At 43.6% G+C, this 25,581-nt stretch overlaps 1 protein-coding gene across 1 annotated transcript in view; it reads right to left on the bottom strand.

Moving 5' to 3' along the window:
* Nucleotides 1-25,581, bottom strand: part of LOC131725070 (Fc receptor-like protein 5) — a 178,718-nt gene that overhangs the window by 119,471 nt on the left and 33,666 nt on the right. Inside the window, exons 6-7 of the mRNA XM_059018552.1 lie at nt 3,113-3,238; nt 424-753 (exon numbers count right to left, since the gene is read on the bottom strand). Of these exons, the coding sequence (XP_058874535.1) occupies nt 424-753; nt 3,113-3,238 (456 nt within the window). The remainder of the gene's footprint in view (nt 1-423; nt 754-3,112; nt 3,239-25,581) is intronic.

Genomic DNA, 25,581 nt, shown 5'->3' with positions numbered 1-25,581 from the left:
CTTTACCCACTAGATTCTGTAATTGTGCATTCTGTATTGTCCCCAGAGGGAAAAAATATACCTTCCCAGTGTGTGTTTGTGAAAGGATAGAGGGAGACAGAGAGGGGGTACTCAGTCTCACTGATGAGAAGGCAGGAACAGTTCAGTGCAGATTGAGGAATCCTCTCAGTGTGTGAAGTTGACAGAAATGGAATGGAGGGGCAGACAGCACTGACACCGATGAGAAGGAAAGAAGGGCGGAGGAGCAGTGTAAATAGAGGAACTCTCTCAGTGTGTTTGTGGAACAAATGCAGGGAGAAAGAGAGGAGGCAGGGCAGACAGCACTCAGGTAGGAAGGCAGTCGGGAGACAGAGAGACCCATCTGGAGTTACAATAGAGGAGAGGATAGGAATGTTAAAATTCAGAGTGTTTGAAATGACTTACCTGATACTCTCAGTGTAAGAGCATCGCTGATTGTAGAGAACGATGGGTTACCTGTCCTTACACCTTTACAGGTATATTTCCCACTGTGGTATTGAGCAGCAGAGCTAATTGTGTAGCTGTCACCAGCTATCCTGCTGTAGTAATCCTGGGTTACTAGATCATTCCTCCCATCTTTGTACCATGTGAATCTCCAGTCAGTGTAACCCCCCTGAACCTGACATCTCAGTGTCACTCTCTCTGTTTCGTATATCTGTGTCCATGCAGGCTCCTGGGTCAGGACAGCCTGGGGTCGTTCTGTAGAGACAAAAGATGAGAGAAGATCAGACAGCACTCAGCACTCCTCTCTCTATCCTGTTTTTATCCTATGTTGTTCCACAAGGAAATACAATATGGTAAGAATCTATCTGTTATTAATACACTATTACAACAACTAGAGCGTTTCAGTGGCCTGTTGTTACTCATAATAACGACACTCTTTGTCAGCTGCAAAGGTGCTTAATCACAGTTAAAAAGCAGATCTCCAGATATCATGGAAGTGTGACAAAGATGGACGGCTGTACTGACAGACAAACACCCCCTATATCCCCACAATGTGAGATTCTCTACAGCAATGCTAGATTGTGTTAATACTTAGTTTCATAATTGGATTAGTGGTCATTCAGATATGAGACACCACACGGTACCCCAGGGCAGCCTTGTACCCCAGTCCTACATAACTGGTACAAACACAAGTGGCTTTGTACACGGGCAGAGTCTCACAGGTAAAACATACATGTAATACAACCGGCCAGACACGTCAATGGAACTTAGATAATGCACTGCAAAGAGCAGAAGAAAAGATAAAGACACACAGGCTTAGTAGCATGACTTGTATTCAGGTTATTATCTTCCCTGTCAGTGAAGCATCATTATTATTTATATTTAAATGTTAGACAACTTTATTATGAATTTGTTATAATGCTGCCTTATAAAGCTAGAGTAATACAATGTGTATTGCCTTATTCATAGCTCTTCTAAATGTAATACAGTCAGTTTATTTTAATTTAGCATGAACTGATTACTGTATTCTGATAATGGTTTTGGAGGAAACTGTCAGTGACACAGAATACCAGTTTCAATGTCTCAATTTATTAGCAGATACAAGCGACTGCAGCATGATTGCCTTCTTATTCTTAAAGTAGTTTTGTTTAAAAAAAAGTTATTTAGAGTTTTTGATAATTAAAGAAATCTTTTTAGTTTTCAAAAAGTTTTAGGTAAGTGAAGAAATCTTTTTTTGTACAAAGTCTAGCTGTGTAATAATCATGTGCAACAGCATTGGAGCTCACTTGTGCAATGTCATGTGAGCTCTAGACATAAACAGAATAACATACATATTAGTGTTAAATTACATTTGATAAACGGCTTTCTGCTTTATATGTTTGAACCCTGTGCCAAAAAAAAAGATAAAAATGATGCATTTGCACAGGGTACTCCAGCGTACTGCATTTAGTGTCCTATATGCAAAACTATCCCCAGAATCCCATATTCTCAATAACTTCTGCTAAATAAGGTTAATACCAAGTTTCCTGACAATTGGATAAGTGTTTCCTCAGATCTATGGATAAAAGCAGATGAGCGCTTCCACTATCACCCCTTCACAGGGGATTGCATCACCAGCGGGGTTAATGACAGACACAGCACCACAGGAACTGATAGCTCATGAACACAAGCATTACAAAGGGATCCACACTGCTGACTGTCAGTGTTTGCAGACACTGCAGCTGTGCTGGGGAGGCCGTCATACACATTGTGTTCTTATATCTGGAGAGCCGCTCATCCAGCTGTCATGAAGCTTGGTGTAAACATTATTTATCTGAAGTTATTGAGCCTATCAGATTCTTGAGATATAGAGGCGGGGCGTCTGTCTGTCAGCCCGTCTGTCCCTCTGTATGTCACTCTTACAATGTTGCATATATCTGGAGAACCAGCTCTATAACTGTCATGAAACTTGCTATTACCATTATCTAGTTTAGGTTACTGAAAATATCAGATTAAGTATATTTAAGGGAGGTCTGTCTGTCCCTACATCCATCCTCCTCTTTGGTGCATTTTTACAGATACCTGTTCATTTGTGGGTGATGGATTCGATTTTGTGCACACACCATTTTTTAAGTGCTAAACCATGCTTTTAAAATCTGTTTTCATATATTGTATTTGCTTTAATGACCCCCCCCCCCTCTTTTTTGAGCCAGGAATATTTTGGTTCTTCATTTGTTTGAACTATAACACATGGTCTAATTAGGTTATAACAATTGGTTATTGTGATTGGTTAGCACTCTTTAAATAGCAATAATTCTGTGACATACCAATGTGGGACAAAAAAAATAACTAAAGAAAACAAAAAGTAAATGTTACCAAATGTCACCTTTGTGCTTTATTCCAAACTTAAAAGAAAATGCCTTTCATATTCTGCCATCTATAATAGTAACAATTGAGTTGTACCAAAAGATTACTCCTCACACTCATTTCAGATACTCACTTGATACTTGTATATTGACAGCACTGCTGTATTGTGAGTTAAACGGGTTTCTCCCTCTTTCAGCTCGACACCAGTACTCTCCACTGTGGGACAGAGCAGCAGCACTGATTGTGTATCCAGCTCCAGTTCCACTGCTGCTGTCAGTCTGGTACACTGGAGTGCTGTACTGACTGCCTTTGTGCCAGAGATATCTCCAGCCATCAGAGCCCCCCTCAACCACACAGCTCAGAGTCACTGTGTCTCCTTCCAATATCTCTCCTGCAGGCTCCCGGGTCAGGACAGGCTTTGGCTGGCCATCTAAAATAGAGGAGACAACAGAATTAGGTTAGTGCACATTTCTCTCTTTCATTCAAGAAAAACTTTACCCACTAGATTGTGTAATTGTTCATCATTCTGTATTGTCCCCAGAGGGGACAATAGATACCTTACCAATATGTGTTTGTGAAATGATAGAGGGAGACAGACAGGGGGTACTCAGTCTCACTGATGAGAAGGCAGTAGATTGAGGAATCCTCTCAGTGTGTCAAGGTGACAGAACTGGAATGGAGGCGCCGACCAGGGGGGGGCCCACACACATACAGAAATGAAATTGCCTTGAGCCTGAGGCACAATGTCTGGTTTATTAAATCGTTCCAGAATCGTTATCATAGCATTGCCTCATTTTGTATTGTGATTTCCACGAGTGCACCTCATCGCTGCAAAATGACATGTAAACAAACGGCAAAATGTGCCACAGTTTGTCTTGTTACAAAAAGATGGAAATTGTTCGAACTCCTGAAAGAAACCTGAATCAGACACAAGTCGCCAAGCACCATTCTGGTGAGTTGCTTCACCATTCTGTTAAATGATTTTGTGCATGTCTTGAATATTGCTACTGTACAGGTATTCATAATTAATCTAGAGCTGCCGCTGCATTTTTTAACGTGGGTAGGGATGCTGTGTTAATTTAGTTTATTAATGTTAGTTTGTCTTACTTTATTATTATAGTTTATTAACATATGTTGCAGGGGTGGATTAGCACTTTATTATTGATTTATTTTATAGTTAATTGCTTGTGTGTGTGTTCTTTTTCTTTAACTCTTTTTTTGATCACAATATAATTTTCTAGTTCATGGAGCACTATTCTTTGGGATTGATTTGTGTAATTGTATTTTTGTATTTGATATTTATTTACACTAAGGATTTGTATTCATTCCACACGCGGATTGTTAATTATTTTCAATTAAGTTTAAAGGTTTTTAAGAGACAGACAAACACTCAGAACAGTGAAACGAGAGAACAACAAAGACGAGAGAACAACAGAGACGAGACAACAACAAAGAGACGAGAGAATGACAAAGAGACGAGAGAACAACAGTGAGACAAGAGAACAACAAAGAGACGAGAGAACGGCAGACGAGAGAACAACAGTGAGACAAGAGAACGACAAAGAGACGAGAGAACGACAAAGAGACGAGAGAACAACAAAGAGACGAGAGAACGACAAAGAGACGAGAGAACGACAAAGAGACGAGTGAACGACAAAGAGACAAGAGAACGACAAAGAGACGAGAGAACGACAAAGAGACGAGAGAACAACAAAGACGAGCAGGGCAGTGGAAATGAGCTGCTCTCTGCTGCTAGAGAAAGAGCCGTGCGGAGCCGAGACCGATCGAGCCATCCAGCTGGGAGAGTCGGGCAGCAGCAGCGACAGTCGCCGTCGAGATATCCAGGACCAGTGGCGCTGAGGGGGGTCAGCGGAATATACTGTTCCAGGCGGATTGGGCATCTAGAGGGGAAGAGGTGGAGATACCTCCCCCCTCGCAAAGCTAAGTGTCCAAGCTTTCTACTGTTCGAGATATAATTATTTGTTAATGTCCTGCCTGATTCAGGTTGATTAGCAAAGGCTTTCGTTTATTTAATTTTAGAACGCAACTTTCTGACGCCCCTCCGATCTATTATCAGAGCTGTGTGGTCTATGCGAGGCTGGACTACTTTGGAGAGACATTGAAGATCACGTGGAGATTGTGGTGTCCTAGGACTACTATCATTAAGCTAGTTGTCATTTCTGTTTTAGTACTTTGTTGAATTGTCTTTCTTGCTAATATCCCTTTTAACTACTGTTTGCTAGTGTTACTATCTGATAGTCACTGTTGATCTCTATGCTTGGTCATTTTTATATTTTATATGTTAACTTGGTAGTTTTAATGATTGTTTGTTTTTTTAGAATTTATTGTAATAAATTCATATATATATATATATATATATATATATATATATTTTTTTTTTTGATTGTCTGGCTTCCTTTGCTTGCATTGATAAGGTGTCACTACCCTGGTGCTGATCTTAGATATTGGTTTGGTGTTATACCTGTAACACATACACTTGCCTGTTGCTTTACTCTTATTCATATGTTGACGCACGTGCATCATGACAAGTAATACGTATTTATTTATTCATTAATTCATATTGTCTGATAGTCGGCTCCGTCTTGAACAACACTTTGGCTAAGAGAACACTTTGCTTGCTTCTTAAGGGGTGTTCTCTTAGCAGGAGACTACTGTATTATAATTATACAATTTTAAACCATCAAATATGAAATCTGCCGAACCGAAATAAAAATAACTCAAATCTGGATGTAAAAAACAGAAGGAGACTACAAAAAAAACTGCAATAAGTACATTTTTCTACTGTATAGGCCTATGTACAGGTCCATTGCCCGGGGCCCACAAAAACCTGGCACCGGCCCTGGGGCAGACAGCACTCACACCGATGAGAAGGAAAGAAGGACGGAGAAGCAGTGTAAATAGGGGAACTCTCTCAGTGTGTTTGTGGTCCTAAACCTTTATGTTTCCAGACAAAAACAATTATAATCCTCACTTGTGGTGCTGAAGACAGCTCCCCATTTTTTGCTTAGTTTAATGTCAGCTACCATCTGGACCGACAGTAAATTCAGACATTTCTGTGACGTCGCCCTTTGATCTTTTTTTATTGATTTATGAATCTTCTAAAAGTGGCTGTGTTGTTTTGAAGAGAAGGGGTGTGGGGTAGTATTGTTGATTCACTAATCCACAGTTTGTGCTGTAAATCCACAGAAAAGTATTACCCATTTCAAACGTAACACTTAAAGGGCTTAATGGCATTTCACTTTAGCATTGCACTTTTCTTTGCTACAAGTAGTCTGTATTTTATGATCTGAAACATGTATAAATGTCTATTTTATACAAATAACTCCAGAAACCACGAAATGTTACAACCTGCAATTAGGAGCAGAGCGCTTTAGATACCTGGACAAAACATGCAGTTTATCACCTTTATTATTTATTTTCAGAATGAGTGACATTCACACAAAACTTGTTGAATAAATAACTTCCCTTTTTTGAAAAGATTCCTGACTAATACTGTCCTCAAAAACACAATACACATCTTTGAAAGTGTAAAATACAGGTATTATACACATCTCTGTGGGGACTCCAGTTCTATGGGCAGAGCTTCTGCTCATTGTGTTCTGCTGTGGGCAACCCATGAAGCATATTTTAATGGACAAGTTCATTTTTGAACCTTAAGGTTTGTGGTAAACATTTCAATGGTTCATTTAAGAACCTTCCATATTTCTATGTCTTACTCATTTTTCTGTTTTTATACATGTTTATCTGTATTAGGCATCATGTTTTCAAGACCAAAGTCTATCTAAGTAGAGGACTCTTCTAATGCTTTGCTTTCCAGTTCGCTCCAAATAAAGCACTTGCAGTAGTCTGTATTCGGATCCGTATGCAAATAACTGCTTTTTTTTTTTTTTTTTTACATACAACTATTTGTCTTTTTTTAATCCATGTAACATCTGAGGCTGTGTGGTCCAGTGGTTAAAGAAAAGGGCTTGTAACCAGGAGGTCCCCGGTTAAAATCCCACCTCAGCCACTGACTCATTGTGTGACCCTGAGCAAGTCACTTAACCTCCTTGTGCTCCGTCTTTTGGGTGAGACGTAGTTGTAAGTGACTCTGCAGCTGATGCATAGTTCACACGCCCTAGTCTCTGTAAGTCGCCTTGGATAAAGGTGTCTGCTAAATAAACAAATAATAATAAAATAATAATTAAGTCTATTTCATAAAGGTAACTGAAGCGTAATCGTTTGGACTGGTGGTGGTGCCTTTTATGTCATTCTTCTGCCAATAAGTTATTGCTGTTTTCATGTTATTTTTATGTATGATTCACAAAGGTAAGGTAAGTGTGCTGAAAGCTGTTCCGCGGGCTAACAAAGTCCGCAAGCCACCAAAAAGAAAATCATTTCACAATACGGGACATTGCTGAAGTTGGCTTTTTATTCGCCAGATTCTTATTCGGCCAGCTTCGTATCTGCATACAGCCAGGGCCGGCCTTAGGGCAAGACAGCTGCCTAGGGCCCCACACCTAAGGGGGCCCCATGCGCGTCACAAATTGTATGATGTCTTCAGAGTCGAAACAGTCTCGCGAGTATTATGTCGGCCCCTCGCAAGTACGAGTCGGGCCATTGTAAAAGGAAAATAAAAAATATAAAGAAATTCAACTCAAGCAGCAACAAAGAGCTCTCCTGCCGTTTCTAGACAAACCGCCAAATAAAAATCTGCTTCAGGAAGCAAATTAATCCAATTTCAGACTCTTCACAATAATCATCTCCAAAATATTGATTTCTGGTTACCAATGTAACATTGCCACATTTGCACTTTCTGACTGACAAAGTGGGCGTGTTTCCTCATGTGAGCTTACTGGATCATAAGACATTTAATTTAAAAAATGCAAAATCTAAGTCTTAGTGTCTGATAGGCTAATCAATAGCCTGTCCCTCTTTACATTCCACCGAAGAAAACCAAGACACGGCACAGGACAGTGCAGCATCGTCTTTTAAAGTGTTACTGGAGGCTTTTCTTAAAGTGATTAGACTACTATTAATCGATAATGAAATCGAGATTGTGTGTATTAAAGTAAGACGGACCACCACACCAACGGTCTGAATAGGTATGTACAATAAATTAAGTGTTTGGAAGACGTACACTCGTAAATTCAGCGTGGTATAAAATAAAGCTGCTTCTTGGCTACAATATTCAGAAAAAAATGTCATGATGTTTTGTTGGGCATGTTGTTTCAGTGTAATTTACACAGCAAAAATTAAAGAGCACTCAAAACTGCAGCTGAATGTGCAGTACCCAAATGTGAAATGTTACTCATGGATTTGATAAGTAGATCGGTCAAATTTATAGTATTAGATTTATATAAAAAGAATAACGTTTGCAAACAGTTTTTATTTCACTTAAATGACAGCACACACGCAGTATGGCTTGTCTACTTGATTACTGAAGGTGAGCAGTACCCTACCGTTTTTATTGATATAATGTGTGGGCTTTTTTTTTTTTTTAAATTGGGATATTTTGGGGGGGGGGGGGGTCACTGCCTACGGCCCCAGTCTAGGGCCCCACTAAGGCCGGCCCTGCGCACAGCTCACCCTACAAATTACTGAACACAGGTTTAGAAACAAACAGAGATTTAAAAACATAAATTAAAAAACTAAAATGGGCCGCGGTGCAACCGGCTTACCTGATCAGACTGTATTTAAGAATGACCCCCAAAGACAGAAACAGACCCAGCATTCACCATTCCCAACCTAGCTACCAAATCCATTTTTATAGGGGTTCCTAACAACTGCAATCTGCATGGACCTAATGTCCCACAAGATACATTCGGAAACATCCATCTCCAATACGAAATAAAACATTACAGGTTCCAGTACAATGGAAACACAGGGTATGATTCTCTCAAATGAAAGCAGCACAATGTTTCTGTCTCAGGGTTAGAAAAGCAGGGGTTCTCAACATTTTTTTAATCCCCCCACCCCCCCCCCCCCCCCCACAATTATAAATCACACATCAGAAATCAACCAATCGCAGTGAATTATTGGATAAATTCCAATACATCTTATCCTGTGTAGAGATGTCATTCTGTGCATACACCACACCACACCTAATTCCAATGATCAAACATCAAAACAAAACAAAAACACACACAACCTGGTACATTTTGTAAAATGTATTATCTTATTAACTTCATTCTTTCTTTAAATTTTGATGAACTTGACACTAGTTTCTCGAAAGAAAATATTACCAAAATCGCTACAAATAATTAAAAACACAAGTTTCTCCGGCTGCGTTTCATTTTTAATAAATAATCTGTCATTAGCCAGTACATCACCACAGACGACACAGAGGATGAGCTTCATCTGCAGTGCCAACAACGCTAAATCCAATTTCCAAGTAACTTTCATCATATTTACAAACTTTTCGTTTTTTAGACGATGAAATACCTGCACAATTGCTTTTTTCACGCTGTCTGGTTTTCCAGGGTAAATAAGTACCAATACCATAGGTCAAATAAAAACATTACTTGTAAAATATGTGTGTATATTATATATATATATATATATATATATATATATATATATATATATATATATATATATATTATACACACATACACACACGCACAGAAACTGCTATACAAAAGCATTTATGAACATCAAATCAAACATTTGCATAGCAGAAACACCATATTTAAATGGGAAACAAAACATCAAATATTTCTCTTCAAAAGGAGCAGTACAAAACAAGAAAAACTTAAATAAAACATAAATAAAATAAACATTTCACTAGTGACTACACTATGTAACACAATTTTTGTTCCTGGGTAGTAAGTGTTATTTCCTAATTGCTTATGCCTCAAAAGTATAGAAAACGGCTATTATTCCCCACAAACTTTGCTTTTGTGACCAGGACAGTGATATTTTGAAATTTACCTATTTCCAATGAGAAAACGGGCGAATTTGTGTCTTTTCGTTCACATAAAGTCAGAAAAAAACAACATATGAATCCAAATTAGCATGTATTTATACTAAAGTAATACAAAAATGACTACAAAAGATTTAGAAGCAAGTAGTTTTTCGAGATTTACGATTATACTGTAAATCACTTTCACGAATCAGCCCCCAAATGTAGTCTCCCATCATGTTCTCGTTATACTGTCCTTGGTAGCGGCGTTCAAAGTCCAGTATATCCTGGTGGAAGCGCTCGCCTTGCTCCTCCGAGTACGCTCCCATGTTCTCCTTGAATTTATCAAGATGAGCATCAAGGATATGGACTTTAAGGGACATCCTACAGCCCATTGTGCCGTAGTTCTTCACCAGAGTCTCAACCAGCTCCACATAGTTTTCGGCCTTGTGATTGCCCAGGAAGCCCCGAACCACTGCGACAAAGCTGTTCCAAGCCGCTTTCTCCTTACTAGTGAGCTTCTTGGGGAATTCATTGCACTCCAGGATCTTCTTTATCTGTGGTCCGACGAAGACACCGGCTTTGACCTTTGCCTCAGACAGCTTAGGGAAGAAGTCTTGAAGATACTTGAAGGCTGCCGACTCCTTATCTAGAGCTCTGAGAAATTGTTTCATAAGGCCCAATTTGATGTGCAGTGGTGGCATCAGCACCTTCTGGGGGTCCACCAGTGGCTCCCACTTGACGTTGTTTTTCTGACTTTATGTGAACGAAAAGACACAAATTCGCCCGTTTTCTCATTGGAAATAGGTAAATTTCAAAATATCACTGTCCTGGTCACAAAAGCAAAGTTTGTGGGGAATAATAGCCATTTTCTATACTTTTGAGGCATAAGCAATTAGGAAATAACACTTACTACCCAGGAACAAAAAAAAAAAAAAAAAAAATTGTTACACGGTGCTATTTTGTAACGGGTCTCTGTACATACAGAGTTCTATAAACATTTCGTTTGTAAAAACATCATCAAAGGGCCTTTTTTTTTCGAATATAGTATATAATGCACTACTTCAAAACATAAATAACTATAATGCAATAAACTATTTACATAACATATTTATTTAGCTTACATACCTGGCAGCTTTCTAACCTGTACAGTCCACACACAATACACGCTTCCCCACTTTCCCTGAGCATTTACCGGATTATAGGCTACATTTGATAGATAAATATGTATTGAAATAACCGGTTAAAATGACCGGTTTGGGCTCTTCTAGGTAAACATGTTTATAATTGTCAATTTCTTGTGAATATGCAGCTCAAACACCGTCACTATATCTAATGCATATATTTAGGAAAAGTCAAACGGGCATGCGCATTACATTTAAAACACAAAACGGTCAAATTGACTGGCTTGGCACTTCTAGTGTTAAATGCTGAACCTTGAATGTTGGACGCATCTTCCACAAACTACGGTGAAACATCAGATGAAAATAATCATCTGGGACAGCTCACTGAGTTTCCCCTAAAAAATAGACAGTTCCTTCTGAATTCGCCTAAAGGACTAATACATTATACCAGTCACCGTTCAATTCTGATTTTCTGATTTCATGATTCATTTCAGTTATGTCATCTATGCTTAAATGTGTTTCGTTTTCATATAAAAGCTCACAATATTATGTTGTTTCTATGTGACTATTTAAACTGTGTTTTTTATAGCAAAATCTTTAAAGTTTTATTACATTTTACTTTTATGAACATTGAAATGACCTTTTGTTTTTACTTCATTTATTAATAACCATGAGTACTTTAAATCACAAATGAAGAGCATCGTAATCCGAGCCATTAAAAAGTACAATGCTTTATCTTAGATTTTAGATTAAAAGAAATGTTTATATTTACTTCAGGACCTTCAAACATGCTTTTCAGGACCACTGATACAATACATTTTTTAAAGAGTAACAGTGGTTTATGTAATTTATTTTTACTTTGTGTGGGTCTGACCTAAGATTTCATCTATCTATCATAATTAAACCATATTTGATGTATATTTTTTTTATTTAGTGCAAAGGTTTTGTATTTAATCACGCACAGATCAATGTAATGTAAAGCCTCCAGAGATGATCAATAACGAAAGCAGCTGGGGAGAATGAACCGTACCCTAGCAGTGGGTGAAAGTGATTACAGAGTGACTGGCCGGCTTTCTGCTGTAGTCTGGTGTGAACGAAAGCCATTTCGTTATACAGTGCATAGTGCCCAACTCCTCTATTGTAATTGTTCTGAATTGAAGGGTCTAATAAAAGAGGTGATTAAAGAGAGCAACATCACCACTGCCGTCCAGCTGGGATTTTTTTTTCTTTGAATCAACTACACTACTGTGTCAGGCAGTTTAAAATAGAGCAGTACTACTGCCTCTCAGGGGTCTGTATTGAGGGGTCTGTTCAGCTGGGTTAATGAACTCACCAGACACAGTCAGTGTAACAGGATCACTGTGTTAATAAACTCACCAGACACAGTCAGTGTAACAGGATCACTGTGTTAATAAACTCACCAGACACAGTCAGTGTAACAGGATCACTGTGTTAATAAACTCACCAGACACAGTCAGTGTAACAGGATCACTGTTAATAAACTCACCAGACACAGTCAGTGTAACAGAAACACTGCCCTGAGAGGAACGTGGTCGATCTCCTCTTTGTGCCTCACACTGGTACTGTCCACTATGGGACTGAGTGACAGGGCTGAGTGTGTAACTGGCTCCAGTGGTGCCTCTGATCTTCTCTGTGCCTCTCTGACTGCTCTTGTACCAGAGATATTCCCAGTCAGTGAAACTCCCCTCAACCCCACAGCTCAGGGTGACAGTCTCTCCAGTGTACAGGTTTCTCCATTGAGGACTGCTGGTCAGCACAGCCTTTGGCAGCTCTGGGTAAATGAAGAAACAAGGCATGTTAGTAAAAAACAACCATCTCCAATACAAAGAGAAATAAAACATTACAGGTTCCAGTACAATGGAAACACAGGCTCTGATTCTCTCAAATGAAAGCAGCTCAATGTTACTGTCTCTGTATTGTTGTAATTATACATTTTTACTGTCTGAGATTTGTATTCTTGGTTGATTATTCTGGTTGGTTATCTGTAAATAGCCCTATTCATGGAAAATATTAAATATATCTGGATGGTTCAGACAAGACTCTCTGGATCAGGTATGAAACACATACTGAAGGGATAATAACAATCTTTTACAATGTGTACATAACACTGTACAATAGCAGTACATAATACAATACAATAGGCTAATGCAATAGGTCAGAGGTGCACAATTCTAGTCCTCCAGCTCTTGTTTATCAGAAAGACTGTGGGCAAGACTTTCCCTGTGTAAAGCTAATGCTTTTTCGTTTCAAAATTGACTGTTTTCTATTTCACAAAACAGTATTTTCTGAAGAAGGAAAAAACAAACTTTGAAATGCTGAAATTTAACACTAGAAGCGCCGGGAATTTCGAACTACCTAAAAGCACCAAACCGGTCATTTTAACTGGTAGTTTTTTAAACAGCTGTAATATGATCATGAAAGATAGATGAAAGTATAAAACTCAAAAGTTGTATTTATGAATTTCAAATCAAACATTTGCATAGCAGAAACACCATATTTAAATGGAAAACAAAACATACTTTTTTCTTCAAAAGGAGCAGTACAAAACAAGAAAAAAACTAGAGATGCAAGCAACTTTACGGCTTCCAAGCAGTTATCGTGAAATTTAAGCGGCTTGGTTATAAATGAAGCGTTATCATCACAACTGTGATAACTGTGTCAATTTTGGCCCACATATTGGAATTATTGGTTAATAGGCTATTTAAATTGTATTTGGATGCACACAATATTCTAAATAGTATGCAGTCATATAGACTGAAAATAATGCATATAAGAGGCTAACATTGTTCTAAATTCTAGATCACTCTTTGTTTGAGTTTGTGTGCGCGTGCGTCCTATTCATTTTGCAATGTAAAATAAAGTCTACAGCATTGTGGCGGAGTGTCCCGCCCCTAATTATTATTATTTGTATTTTTGTTTGCGGCGCGGATAAAAGTGCTGCGTCTTTTATTATATGTAAAAACCCTGTGAGGATGCATGGCTGATCAGCTACTGATTATTTAACTAGCCGACAGTCATGCATCCTTACCAAACGCATGCAGACTCTGGCAGAGGGGTAATAAGATAATTAACAACTAGTTAAACCCTCGGCCAGAGTATAAGAACCTGCAGCTGCCCGTCCAAAAACAAACAAAGGCAGACAGGCTTCCCAGCGACAGCGTGTGGAAGCGACAGCGTGTGAGAAGTATGAGTGGACAAGTACAACGCAGTTAGAAGCAGTTTGAAAGCAGGTTGACAGCTGCAGAAGCTACACCAAACTAAAAAAAAAAAAAGGTCTTCAAGCCAGTAATCTGTGACAGCTGCATGATGTGGGAAATCTGAGAAAACCCAACAGAGCTCAACCAAGTTTGTGTAAAGTGCCGCACGATCCAGGACTTGCTTCAGCGATTAAGCCTGCTAGAAAAGGAGCTGGAGGAAATGAGACAGCAACAGGAGCTTGAGGAGCTGACACACCCACAATTCATGGAAGTCTGCACCCCTAGCAGACTGAAAGCCACCAGGGAGATGGAAGAGAGTCGAAACAGCTGGGATCAGATAGGCAGAAGCAGGGAAAAAAGGAAACTTCGTCAAACACAACCACCAGAAATCCAGACATCCAACAAATTTGAGCCACTTCAACATTTAGATGACCAAAACCAACATCAAGAGAATGAAAGAAACAACACCCAGGACACTATAAACAGTGCTGACCAGGCAGCAAAAAGAAGGGAGGTCATGATTGTTGGGGACTCCATACTGAGAAACACAGCAAGTTCAGTTCGCAGTTTGGACCCCCTTACTACAACAGTGTGCTGCCTCCAGGAGCCTCAGTCAAGCACATCACTGAGAATGTGGACAGGCTCCTAGAACGAACAGGAGACGACCCGGTAGTAGTTATCCACATTGGTACAAACAACATTGGTAGAGACAGGGCAAGATCCCTGCAAAACAAATTCAGAGAGCTAGGAAGGAAATTAAAAGACAAGACCAAAACTGTGGTATTTTCTGGGATACTGCCGGCGCCCTCCAAAGGACCATATGGACAGCTGGAAATACAAAATCAAAATGCATGGCTGAAATCGTGGTGCACAGGAAGGTTCCATCTTTCTTGAACATTGGAGCACATTCTACAACAAGGACTATCTATACAGGTGGGACAGACTGCACTTAAACAGAAAGGGAACCAATCTACTCGGAGAAAGGATCCTTCAGGCGGTCCAGAAGCATTTAAACTAGAAAGGAAGGGGGGAGAAAACAAAAAAACAGAAGGGAGACCACATCAAAACAAGGGCAACAACTCAGGTAAGACCACTATTAAATGTATTTATCTTAATGCTAGCAGTCTCAGAAACAAAATATTTGAACTTGAAGTTACTGCACTAACAAGTAACTACGATGTGATAGGTGTTACAGAAACTTGGTTGTCTGAGAGTGATGGAGATGAATATAATATTAGTGGGTACACACTGTATAGGAGAGACAGGCAGGACAGAAGAGGCGGAGGGGTAGCGCTATACATAAGAAATAGTCTTGAAGCCCAGGTGTTAAATCAGGACAAAGAAAACAATGCAGAATCAATATGGGTCAGAATAATGGACACAAATTCAAAGGGCATAATAATAGGAGCATGCTATAGACCGCCAAATTCAGACGCTGAGCAAAATAATCTGCTGTACAATGACATTCAAAATGCTTGTAGAAAAGGAGAAGCCATACTAATGGGGGATTTCAACTTCCCCTGTATAAATTGGGAAAACCCGATTGGGGGCACGACGGACGAAATTGAAATGGTGGAAATGACAAATGACTGCTTCCTAACGCAATTTGTCAAGGCACCGACTAGAGGGGAGGCATGCCTTGACTTAGTCTTTTCAAATAATGAAGACAGAATAACTAAAACAGAAGTCAGAGAGCCATTGGCAAACTCAGACCACAACATGGTCTCATTTGAAATATGTTTTAAAACCCCAAAAGTAATGACTAAAGCTAAGGTTTACAATTTTAGAAAAGCAAACTACAGAGGTATGAAACAGAGACTAATAGAAGTAGATTGGAATAAAATAGAGAAAACATCCACAGAAAAAGGATGGCTGTTTTTTAAAAATGTAGTACTAGAGGCACAAAACAATTACATCCCAAAAGTAGACAAATCTAAATCTAAAACAAAATGGCCAAAATGGTTTAATAGATCAATTAAAAAAAATATTCAGCGAAAAAAGGCACTTTACAGAGCATTTAAAAGGGACCAAAAACAAAGCACACAGAAAGAGTACTTGGAACTGCAAACACAAGTCAAAAAGGAAGTTAGAAAGGCCAAGAGAGAGATAGAAATGAGCATTGCTAAGGGGGCTAACACCAATTCCAAAATATTCTTCCAATATTATAACAGCAAGAGAACATTCAAAGAGGAGGTTAAATGTCTAAGAGACACAAATGGCAAAATCATAGATGAAGAAAAAAAAAATAGCAAATATATTAAATGATTACTTTTCAAAGGTTTTTACAAAGGAGGACATGGACAACATGGCCCACATGTCGACCTGTTCCTATCCAATTTTAAAAAACTTTAGCATAACAGAGGCAGAAGTGTTAAAGGGACTAGGAGCTCTTAAAATAAACAAATCCCCTGGGCCAGATGAGATCCTCCCAATAGTATTCAAAGAAATGAAAGAAGTTATTTACAAACCGCTAACCAAGATCATGCAACAGTCTCTTGACACAGGGGTTGTACAGACAGACTGGAAAATAGCAAACGTAATACCGATCCACAAAAAGGGAGACAAAACCGAACCAGGTAACTACAGACCAATAAGCCTGACTTCTATTATATGTAAACTTATGGAAACTATAATAAGATCCAAAATGGAAAATTACCTATATGGTAACAATATCCTGGGAGACAGCCAGCATGGTTTTAGGAAAGGGAGATCGTGTCTAACTAACCTACTTGACTTTTTTGAGGATGCAACATTGAAAATGGATAACTGCAAAACATACGACATGGTCTATTTAGATTTCCAGAAAGCTTTTGACAAAGTCCTGCATAAAAGATTAATTCTCAAACTGAACGCAGTAGGGATTCAAGGAAATGCATGCACATGGATTAGGGAGTGGTTAACATGTAGAAAACAGAAAGTACTGATTAGAGGAGAAACCTCAAAATGGAGTGAGGTAACCAGTGGAGTACCACAGGGGTCAATATTAGGTCCTCTGCTATTCCTAATCTACATTAATGATTTAGATTCTGGTATAGTAAGCAAACTTGTTAAATTTGCAGACGACACAAAAATAGGAGGAGTGGCAGACACTGTTGAAGCAGCAAAGGTCATTCAAAATGATCTAGACAGCATTCAGAATTGGGCAGACACACGGCAAATGAAATTTAATAGAGAAAAGTGTAAAGTATTGCATGCGGGCAATAAAAATGTGCATTATAAATATCATATGGGAGATAGTGAAATTGAAGAAGGGAACTATGAAAAAGACCTAGGAGTTTATGTTGACTCAGAAATGTCTTCATCTAGACAATGTGGGGAAGCTATAAAAAAGGCTAACAAGATGCTCGGATATATTGTGAGAAGTGTTGCATTTAAATCAAGGGAAGTAATGTTAAAACTCTACAATGCATTAGTAAGACCTCACCTAGAATATTGTGTTCAGTTCTGGTCACCTCGCTACAAAAAGAATATTGCTGCTCTAGAAAGAGTGCAAAGAAGAGCAACCAGAATTATCCCAGGTTTAAAAGGCATGTCGTATGCAGACAGGCTAAAATAATTGAATCTATTCAGTCTTGAACAAAGAAGACTACATGGCGATCTGATTCAAACGTTCAAAATCCTAAAAGGTATAGACAATGTCAACCCGTGGGACTTCTTTGACTTGAAAAAAGAAACAAGGACCAGGGGTCATAAATGGAGATTAGATAAAGGGGCATTCAGAACAGAAAATAGGAGGCACTTTTTTACACAGAGAATTGTGAGGGTCTGGAATCAACTCCCCAGTAATGTTGTTGAAGCTGACACCCTGGGATCCTTCAAGAAGCTGCTTGATGAGATTCTGGGATCAATAAGTTACTAACAACCAAACGAGCAAGATGGGTTGAATGGCCTCCTCTCGTTTGTAAACTTTCTTATGTTCTTATGTTCTGGTTGGTTGGAGTGTACAGAGGAGAGTACGGGGAGCGAGAGAGCGAGTAGAAACAACGACAGTTAGAAACAATTGCTAAAACGTGCAGGATTAGCCAGCACGTCACTTACTTGTTTGTCTGTCTTATTAGTTTGGCCCTTGTGCCTTTTTGTTTTGTGTTTTGTTGTTTTGTTTATTTGATTTATTAATAAATACGTTGAGTGCCATTGCATTCAGCTTCACCCGCCCATCCACTGTTTGGGTTTCAGTTACTTCCTGATCCGTGACGTCACCACACCTCACCACTGCGAGCCAGCCTGCCACATATGGTGTCCTGAGTGGGACAAACAACGCCTCCAACAGCCGGACCAGGAAAGGAAAGGACGTTTTTTTTTGTTCTTTTTCGAATAGTGTTTTTTTGTGTTTGAAAAAAAAAAAATGGGAAGCAGCAGCCAAAGGAGGCAGCAACAGCAGCAGGAGGCGCATGTTTGCCTTGCCTGTCTGGATGAGGAAGGGTGGTGCTTCCTGTGTGGCGAGGTAAGGTATCTTCCACTCAGCCAGAGCCACACATGACAGGAGATGGAGGAGCCTGCGCGTCCGGCGTCAGGGGGAAAGGGCCCGCTGGCTAAGACGAGTTCACTCTCCTCTGAGGGAATCTGGGGCTGGCTGGTGGAGCCTGGAAGGAATGCTGAAGAGGCCCTCCCTGATGTGATCAACCTCCTGTGGGCCAGAGATGGAGAGCGATGGGAAGCCTGGGAAAAGCAACACTGCCCAGTGTCCCTCCCGGAGGTTGCGGACGTGGTAATCTGCTACCTGGCTGCAGATATGGCATCGCTGCCTTCTCCAGCACCAGAGGGAGAGGAGCCATTGCTGCCGTCTCCAACGCCAGAGGGAGAGGAGCCAGTGCTGCCGTCTCCAACACCAGAGGGAGAGGAGCCATTGCTGCCGTCTCCAGCGTTAGAGGGTTGAGGAGCCCTCGCCACTGTCTCCAGCACTAGGAGCAGAGCAGCAGGAGCTGCCTCTGTCTCCACCACCACCAGGAGCAGAGCAGCAGGAGCTGTCTCTGTCTCCACCACCGCCAGGAGCAGAGTAGCAGGAGCTGCCTCTGCCTCCGCCACCTCCACCAGCAGAGGGTGAATACCTGCTGGTTCCGCCTCAACCGTCGTGGGAGGACAGCTTACCGCTCCCAGCTCCACCAGCAGAGGGTGAATTCCTGCTGGTTCCGCCTCAACCACCGTGGGAGGATTGCTTGCCCCTCCCACCTCCACCAGCAGAGGGTGAATGCCTGCTGGTTCCGCCTCAGCCGCCGTGGGAGGACTGCTTGCCCCTCCCACCTCCACCAGCAGAGGGTGAATACCTGCTGGTTCCACATCCACCGTCATGGGAAGGAATGCTCCTGCCCTGCCTCGCACCGCCCAAGGATGCCTGCTTCGCATCGCCCGGGGCTGCCTGTTGCTCCGCATCGCCCGGGGTTGCCTGTTGCTCCGCATCGCCCGGGGTTGCCTGTTGCTCCGCATCGCCCGGGGTTGCCTGTTGCTCCGCATCGCCCGGGGTTGCCTGTTGCTCCGCATCGCCCGGGGCTGCCTGTTGCTCCGCATCGCCCGGGGTTGCCTGTTGCTCCGCATCGCCCGGGGTTGCCTGTTGCTCCGCATCGCCCGGGGTTGCCTGTTGCTCCGCATCGCCCGGGGTTGCCTGTTGCTCCGCATCGCCTGGGGCTGCCTGTTGCTCCGCATCGCCTGGAGAGCCACCAGTTACAGGGTACGAGGGAGAAGTGGAGCTCCTGCTGCCGCCTCCATGGCCAGGGGATCCCCTCCCGAGTTTGCCGAGGGTCCGCTGCTGCTGCCGTCGCCTCCCGAGGGTCCGCTGCTGCTGCTGTTGCCTCCCGAGGGTCCGCTGCTGCTGCCGTCGCCTCCCGAGGGTTCGCTGCTGCTGCCGTCGCCTCCCGAGGGTCCGCTGCTGCTGCCGTCGCCTCCCGAGGGTCCGCTGCTGCTGCCGTCGCCTGGGGTCGCCAGGGATCCTGCTTCGCCTGGGGTCGTCGAGGGTCCTGCGTCGCCTGGGGTCGCCGGGGCCTCTGCTTTGCCTTGGGTCGCTACACTGTGGCCAGAGCTCCATGAAGGGGAGCTGCTGGCTATGAAGAAAGGGGGGGAGGTCAGGAGACCAGCTCCCCCAGCCGCATTTCCGTGGCAGGAAACACGGTGGCCGGAGCCCCACGGAGGAGAGCTGGCGGCCACAAAGAAGTTGGGGGAGGTCAAGAGACCAGCTTCCCCAGCCGCACTTTCGCTGCCGGAGATCGGGGGAGAGGTCAGGAGACCACTTTCCCCAGCAGCAGTTTCGCTGCAGGAGTGGACCAGCATGCTGTCAGCCGTGCCACTACCGGCAGGGGTGCTGACAGCATTGCCAGCCATGGGCCCACTGAAGCCTCCCTTTCCAGCCCGAGACTTTGTCCTGGACTGCTGGGTTTTTAAGGGGGGAGGTGGCCGTTGAGGCCATGTGTGCTGCGCACAAGGGGGGGTATATGTGGCAATGTGCCCCGCCCCTGTGTGCATTTGTGTGTTATATGTTGTATGTTGCGTGTGTGTGTTAATGTTGGTGTATAGAGATTGGTACACGGGATATAAACGGGTCTGTGTTTCACGTGTATTTAAAAATGTAGATTTGTATTTAGGCACGAGGAGGGCACAAATCACTTCACGTGCTGGTTAAATGTAATATGTGAGCACGGGGTTGCACAGAATTAATTCACGTGCTGGGATTCAAGTGAATAATTAATTAGTAATTGAATCCCAGCACAACAGTATATATAGACGCACATTTCTTGCAGTCGGGGTTGGGTGTTCGGTGAGTGGAGAACGGGAGAGAGAGAAGGAGAAAAGTAATTGTTAAAATAATCGTTAAAAGAAGCTCACCGTGTTTTGTCTGTTTGGTCCGTTTTTGTTTGTCTTTTTATTTTGGCGCAAGTGCCGTGTCCTGTGTTTTTGTGTTCCAACCTTTTATTTTCTGTTCTGTTTGTTAATTATTAAATGCTGAGCGCGATCACGCGCTCAGCTTTACCAAAACCCCAAGTCTCCGTTGTTTATTTCCTGGCTCTGGTCTGACACCATCCACTCCGGGCCGTCTTTGTGACACCCAGTTATACTGCACACCTTAAAACCCCTTTACAGTCCATTTATTCAGCGCGTCTCCGGCTATATTCGCTATATTTCTCAAAAAAACCTCTTAATAGTACGTACCGATAAATCATCTCCTGATCACTTGTTTTAACACCAAACTCCTCAATAATGTGATCCAAGTCATTATTTTATTACTATAATATCTAAAAAAAAAGCTCTGCAAATGTCTGTGATATTCTCCGACCGCTGGATGTGGAAGCAGCTATCTTGTTTGTTTATGTCCATGTCATCTATGTGGTGTTGGGGCTATCAGTATTCATGAGATACGCCCTTTTTTTTCAGCTTCTCTCAGCGCCTATCGGTCTCACTCGGCCATTGAATGGTTTTCTCGGCTTTTTCCGGAGAAAAAACGACTAGAGGTCCGACATAGGACCACAAATGGTTAATCATGTTGTGGAAGGGTGGTGGGTAATTCACTGACACAGGAGACAGAAATGAGGCTGAAAACACCGCACAGGTGCCCAGTTTTATTACAAACTTATTTTGGGTTCAGCCCGCAGAGGGCGCTGTTGTCGGTGGCCTGCCGTACCAACTATGGTAGCGACAGAGCCACCACTATACCGGAGCGGTACAGGGTACAGAAGTGAGAACAAAAAGAACACTAATCAAAAGGCAAAAGAAACAGAGAAAACAAAACACAGTAAACAAAACTACAAAATAAAAAGTGCTGCACTCGGCAGCTTCTCCCCAACCGTCGCTATCCGTACGGCCCGGGTCTCCGTCCTACTCTAGCGGCTCCCTCAGCCTGCTATCCACTTTGTTGGGGGCTGCCCAAGAGTTTTCTTTTCCCCCGCTACTGCTAAATCTTTCTTTCTTTTGGTTTTGTTTGTCTCGCCGGGATTTTTCGTCCGGGCTGATTTTTCTCCAGCGCTTCCGCACGCCGGCTTACGTCTCCGTGGGCAGCCCTGAGGGAACAGCAGAATGAAACTTATAGGGTCAGCAATCCCCCCAAGACCCGCCTCCCAGCCACTCAGAGAGAAGGAAAGTCCGCACACCCACTCTTTCCCCTCTCCGTGTCACTGCCATGACTGACAGGCAGATATTGACGAGCTGCTGCCCTCTCCCTGCAGCACTATGAACACGCCAGAAGAGTCAGCACAGATCTCCCGTTACATATCCTCCCCCTTAGAATGGCACCACCGGTCCATTCGAAAATCCTACAACCCCATGCCTTCCCGAGAGAAAAAATCTGCGTTTTGATGCAGTTTCCCTGCTCGGTGGACAACCCTGAAGGCATAGGGCTGCAGGGCCAAGTACCATCGCGTGATTCTGGCGTTGTTATCCTTCATCTGGTGAAGCCATGCCAAGGGGGCATGATCTGTAACCAGGGTGAAGTGTCGCCCCAGGAGGTAGTACCGGAGTGACTCGACTGCCCATTTTACTGCGAGACACTCCTTCTCGATGGTACTATAGTTCTTCTCGCGGGGAAGGAGCTTCCTGCTGATGTACAGGACCGGGTGCTCGCTTCCCCGCACCTCCTGAGACAACACTGCCCCGAGACCTGTCTCTGACGCATCCGTCTGCAGGGTGAACCTCTTACCAAAATCCGGACTGCATAGCACTGGCTTACTACACAATCTCCGCTTCAAGGCGAGAAAGGCCCTCTGGCACGGCTCCGTCCACTGAACCGTATTTGGGGCAGCCTTCCGGGTGAGGTCTGTCAAGGGAGCAGCGAGCGTAGCGAAGTCCGGAATGAACTTCCTGTAATAGCCCGCTAGTCCCAAGAAAGAGCGCACCTGGGTTTTGGTCGTAGGGACCGGCCAGTCAGCCAAGGCTTTCACCTTAGCAATCAGCGGTCTGATCTGGCCACCCCCTACTCGATACCCCAAATACTCCGACTCACTCTTCCCAATGGCACATTTCTTTGGGTTAGCAGTGAGCCCAGCCTCCCGCAAGGATTGCAATACCGCCGCTACCTTACACAGATGACTCGGCCAATCCTCACTGTGGATAACCACGTCATCTATGTAAGCAGCGGCGTACTGCTGATGGGGCCGCAAAATGCGATCCATCATCCGCTGGAAAGTGGCTGGTGCTCCGTGCAACCCAAAGGGCATGGTCCTAAATTGGTATAATCCGAAGGGAGTCGAAAACGCCGTCCTCTCTTTGGATTTCGGGGTCAGGGGTATCTGCCAGTACCCCTTCGTTAAATCCAGTGTCGTCATAAAATGAGCCGTGCCAAGACGCTCCAGCAATTCATCTACCCGGGGCATGGGATAAGCGTCAAACTTCGATTTTTCATTAACTCGCCTGAAGTCAATGCAAAACCGAGTTGACCCGTCCGGCTTATCCACTAAAACAATTGGACTATTCCAGTCACTTTGGGACTCTTCTATTACCCCCAGTCTCAGCATTTCATCAATTTCCGTTTTTATTACCTGTCTTTTACGTTCAGGTACACGGTATGGCCTCTGGCGAACTAGCGTCCCTGGCTCAACTTTAATGTGATGATGGGCTACTCGAGTCCGCCCCGGGACGGGAGAAAACACATCAGGAAATTTCGTCACCAGCGCCCGAGCCTGACATTTCTGTGTTGGTGTCAGATTCTCTGCAATCTGTACCGACCCTGTTTTCGCCAACACAGAAAGATCAGGTCCCAGGTCGGTGACGTCATCTGCCTGCGCCACTATCAATGCCTCCGGTTGCAGCCAGGGCTTCAGGAGGTTAACATGATAAATGTGTTTCTCTCTCCGCCGCTCCGGCTGGCAGATCTCATAATCCACCGCCCCAACCCGGCGTGTAACCTCGAAGGGTCCTTGCCACTTAGCCAGGAGTTTCGACTCGGAACTGGGTAATAATAGAAGCACTTTATCCCCCGGCTGAAATGTGCGCAACCGGGCTCCTCTATTGTATTGGGTCTCCTGTCTGTGTTGTGCCTGCTGCAAATTATCCTGCGCCCATTTTCCAACAGACTCCAGACGTTTGCGCAGGTCCAACACATACCGGACGGCATTCGTCGAATTATCCTGCTGTTCCTCCCACATCTCTCTGACCAGATCGAGCACACCCCGGGGTCTTCGCCCATACAGCAGCTCGAATGGAGAAAACCCCGTGGAAGCCTGGGGTACCTCTCTGATCGCAAAGAGAAGGGGAGGAATCAGCTGGTCCCAGTAACGCACATCACTACTAATAAATCTGCGCAACATGTTCTTAAGGGTCTTATTAAAGCGCTCCACAAGCCCATCGGTCTGAGGATGAAACACCGATGTCCTAATGGTCTTAATCCCCAAAAGTTTACATGTCCCGCGGATTAGCCGGGACATAAAGTTAGTGCCTTGGTCGGTCAGTATCTCCTTGGGGATCCCCACCCGGGAGAAAACCTTCACGAGCTCGTCGGCAACAGACTTAGCGGACATAGATCGGAGGGGTATAGCCTCTGGATAACGCGTCGCGTAATCCAAAATGGCTAATAGGTGTGTGTATCCCGCCGCACTCCTTTCCAATGGCCCGATTATGTCCATCCCAATACGCTCAAACGGAGCTTCCACTAGGGGCAATGGCACCAGTGGGGCTCGCGGGACGGCTCTAGGGCTAGCTTTCTGACACTCCCCACACCGTTCACAAAACCGTCTGACGTCACCATCCAGCCCCAGCCAATAGAACCGTGTCACCAGCCTCGCTTTGGTTTTGTCCCTTCCTAAGTGACCAGACAGGGGAATAGCGTGAGCAAGCTGCAGCAAATCCTCCTTAAAGGGCTGAGGGATGAGCAACTGATGACGCACCTCCCCCGTCTGGGGTAATTTGTCAACACGATACAGCAGGTCTCGATTAATCTCAAAGTGAGGGTACGTGGCGGCGCGTCTGGGCTCGACCACCCGACCATTAACCACCGCTGCCTGGTCAAAGAGCCTGCCCAGCACGTCGTCACGCCCTTGCTCGAGTCGGAAGTCACGGGAACGAGCTAAAAAATCAGCTCCCATGGCTTCCAGCTCGGGGTCGGGTCGGTCCGGAGCGGAGGCAGCCGAGCCGGACGCTTGTGCCGGCTCTGCAGCCTCCCCCCCCGACTCTTCACCAACCGCCCCCACCTGAAACCTCTCGGACTCCTTCCATCGCCAGCCCTCATTCTTAGCGGCCCGACGTTCCCGTTTAGTTTTTCGGGGTCTAAATCTCTGGCAAAACCAATTCGGGTCACAGAAGGGGAAGATCTCTCCAATTACTTCCTCCTTCTTGGCCAATAGGGTGGGCGGGGCTGTCAGAGCAGCTAACCAATCCTTAAACTGCCCACAGTCCCGCCCCAGAACTACTGGTACTGGCAATCGAGGACATAACCCTACATGCACCTGCGTCCCCTGCTGGCCAATCGTTATATTCACACTTATCTTAGGGTAGGAGCGTACATCCCCATGAATACATTTGATATGCACCTGTCCCAATAACCGTTTATGCCCCAGTGAGATTAGGCTATCCTGTATTAGGGACTGACCACACCCTGAATCCAGGAGCGCCTGGG

The sequence above is a fragment of the Acipenser ruthenus genome, chromosome 60 (assembly GCF_902713425.1).
Source record: "Acipenser ruthenus chromosome 60, fAciRut3.2 maternal haplotype, whole genome shotgun sequence".
NCBI lineage: Eukaryota > Metazoa > Chordata > Actinopteri > Acipenseriformes > Acipenseridae > Acipenser > Acipenser ruthenus.
The sequence above is the reverse complement of the archived record's forward strand: the minus strand, read 5'-3'. Positions and strand labels throughout refer to the sequence as shown.